General features: G+C 40.0%; 1 protein-coding gene across 1 annotated transcript; it reads left to right on the top strand.

Moving 5' to 3' along the window:
- Nucleotides 1-604: 604 nt before the first annotated feature.
- olig2 (oligodendrocyte lineage transcription factor 2) lies at nt 605-2792 on the top strand. Its single transcript, XM_079821146.1, has 2 exons — nt 605-688; nt 1116-2792. The coding sequence occupies exon 2, from the start codon at nt 1158-1160 to the stop codon at nt 1971-1973; it is 816 nt and encodes a 271-aa protein (XP_079677272.1). The 5' UTR covers nt 605-688; nt 1116-1157; the 3' UTR covers nt 1974-2792.
- Nucleotides 2793-3445: the final 653 nt, after the last annotated feature.

Below are 3445 nucleotides of genomic sequence, written 5' to 3'. Positions count from 1 at the left end.
ATGCACACAGGATCCAGAAGAAAACTTGCATCGGCATCCATCCTCACACCACATATATAATAAAGAATTTACTATAGACCTTACTATATATATATAAAAAAAAAAATTTAATAGACTACCAATGCATCTTGATTACAAATAGTCTAATGTGAAAATATTTATTTGTGCAGCCTTTTTCATTGCAATTTAATTTTCCAACAAGTATGCAGACCATTTAGAGTTAAAACAGTTGATTACAAAATTGTCTTCAAAAGTTCTCTGAAGTGTATCATCTACTTGTGGACGCATGCACCACCTGACTTAACTAACTCAATAGCTTAAGTACAGATTGCACAGTTTGTTCAACCGACTCACTGTAATCTAAACCCAACGATGTTCTGTGAGGATGGACCATATGCGAAGTGTGTCTAATGCAGTTAATGAAGCCCGTTTTTTTTTTTTTTTTTTTTGCAATGACATCAGATTTTCGGACCCCCACCCACTGGAGCTCATTGGTTCTTGACGGGCTGTCGGAAAAGCGTTGACATTGTCCCGGTGACTTGCCCCCGGGTGATGGGGAGGAGGGACCTACTATAAAATACCCCTCGTCACTCTCAGGCGTGCCAAACACAAACAGTGCACGAGTGAACTGGAATAACGAGTGAATTCTGCAAAGCCATACACCAACACGCGCTTGCACCTGCTACCGGTAAGTTTGAATATATAGAAAACAAATGCAATGATTTGCTTACTTTGTATAAAAGTATAAAACAATGTACAATTAGCAAACGCCAAGCACTATTTATACGATTAAATTATTTTCTCCTTCCAATTATTTAGTTGAGTATTTTTTTTATAGGCTACTATCATGATTCAGCTATTAGATCATCTCTTAACTGTTTTCATAAATATATTAGTATAGTGTGTAACACACTTCAACAGCTTTACTTTTTGGAAACTTATGGAGTTGAGTTGATTTGAATTTCTCTTACTCTTAATTTGCTGTATTGCATTTAATTAAACCATATTAATTAGTTGTTGTTTTTTATTTTAGTTTTAAATGTATTATTGCATTTATTATACTTGTAAAAAAAATTCCCTAGTAGCCTATTTTTAATCATTACCTTCTTTTCAAGGAATATTGACATCTGCGAGAAGCTAAGAGCGCACTGAACATCATGGACTCCGACACGAGCCGAGTGTCCAGTAGACCTTCTTCTCCTGAAGGCGATGATCTCTTCCTGTCCGCTGTCAAGAAGTCCGTGGGTTTCTCCGGCGCCGTCTCTTCCACGCAGAGCGATTCTCCTCCGGACTTAAGAGGCTCAGATCTGCATGGCCTCTCCAGCGCCGACGAGGACTCGTTGGCTCTGAAGATGCTCTCCAAAAAGGACCGTAAACTTCTATCCGAGACCGAACTGCAGAGTATGCGTCTCAAGATCAACAGCCGCGAGAGGAAGCGCATGCACGACCTCAACATCGCTATGGACGGGCTCCGGGAGGTCATGCCCTACGCCCACGGGCCATCCGTGCGCAAGCTCTCCAAAATAGCCACCCTGCTGCTCGCGCGCAACTACATCCTTATGCTGAGCAACTCGCTGGAGGAGATGAAACGGCTTGTGAGTGAGATCTACGGCGGAGGGAGCGGGGCCCATCACGCCGGGTTTCACCCGCCCGGTTGTGGCACCCTTACGCACGCTGCGGCCGCTCCGTTACCGGGTCACCCTGCTGTCTCGCATTCCTCTCACCCGGTTCATCATCCTCTGCTACCACCAGCAGTCTCCACTGCCGCATCTCTCTCCGGCCCGGGTCTCTCAGCCGTCAGGCCGCATCACGGACTCCTCAAGGCACCATCGACTGCAGGGCCACTCGGCGCTAGTTTCCAGCACTGGGGTGCCGGGATCCCGTGTCCGTGTAGCATGTGCCAGGTGCCTCCGCCTCATGTGTCCGGTATGAGCACCGTCACCATGTCACGACTGACCAGTGACTCAAAATAAAGTACTGAACTTTGATAAAAGAACTCTGAGAAGGAACCATAGACTTTTATATAAAAACGGTATTATCTGGTGTTTATCAGTTTTATGGCTGAACAATTTGGAAAGCACAAATAGATCTGAGACGAAGAAGAATGGATCAAAGCCACTAACATAGAGTTTTCTAACACTTTAGAGATATTAGGATTAACTATCCATGTGCATTTCTGTGTATGAAGTTTGTGAAAATGGCATACCTTGCTCTCTTTAGCCTTCAATCCTGGGACTGAACAAGAACAAGTTTAATGTGAAATAGAGTTAAGAATAAAATAAATCCGGCCAATTCATGCTTCAGTCAAAGAGGGCGAAATAGTTTCATGGGCCATTATTATTAGACGAAATTATGCATAAAAAGTCCAATGATTTTGAAAAACATAATAGGAATGTATACTGTGTAAATATGTAGATAGCGTTTGTACAGTTTGAGAGATTTTATATTACCTTCCCCAGTTTATGTTTGGGGTCAGAATTCATCTGCCAAGCGCTGTCTGTAACAGGAAAGATGCTCTCTCTCTCTCTCTCTCTCTCTCTCTCTCTCTCTCTCTCTCTCTCTCTCTCTCTCTCTCTCTCTCTCTCTCTCTTTAGTTTTCTGGCTTCCCATCTTTATTTTTATTTACTTCTTTCTGCACAAGCTTACCCGTCATTGCCGATGCGAAGAAAGATCAATTTTTATTTTTTATAATAAAGTGCAAAATGATATTTATTTACTTATTTTGATGGCATTTTCAAATTAATGTGCGGTGAATGTTTGAGTCATAACTGTAAAATAAATGTTTTAAAATCATGCATTTGTTTACTTGTTTGTTTGTCTTTTTCAGTAGGCTATGCAAGCTCACAAAGTACTTTCAAAATGAAAGGAAACATGAAGGAAAAACAACAAAAATACAGACAAAAATCTATCTATCTATCTATCTATCTATCTATCTATCTATCTATCTATCTATCTATCTATCTATCTATCTGTCTGTCTGTCTGTCTGTCTGTCTGTCTGTCTGTCTGTCTGTCTGTCTGTCTGTCTGTCTGTCTGTCTGTCTGTCTATCTATCTATCTATCTATCTATCTAATCGTCTTAACCCCTTAAGCGTAAGAAAATTCACAAATATAAAGGTCAGCGCACTTAATTTGACCAAAAAAGTAAAAAAAAAAAAATTATTTTACATTTTTAAATAAGTTGCTTATTCTCGGAAGCAAATAATCACTTATTCGCTCGTGATAAGAACAAACAGAGAGTGCTCAGACCGACACCATTTATTTATTGAAAACTGGAACAAAGATGGTCTAAAAAGATTGAGAATGTTTAATTACTTGTCCCGAGATTATTGACAGACTGTAAACCACAGTCTCTGTGTGACAGATTTTAGCTATTTTAAATAGCATAGTTTACAGTTTAATAGTTTATTTTTTGTTTTATATAGTTTACATTTGTAAACTATATA

This window comes from Gobio gobio, assembly GCF_949357685.1.
Source record: "Gobio gobio genome assembly, chromosome: 7".
Taxonomy (NCBI): Eukaryota; Metazoa; Chordata; class Actinopteri; order Cypriniformes; family Gobionidae; genus Gobio; species Gobio gobio.
Note: the sequence above shows the minus strand (reverse complement) of the source record. Positions and strands in the feature narration are given on the sequence as shown.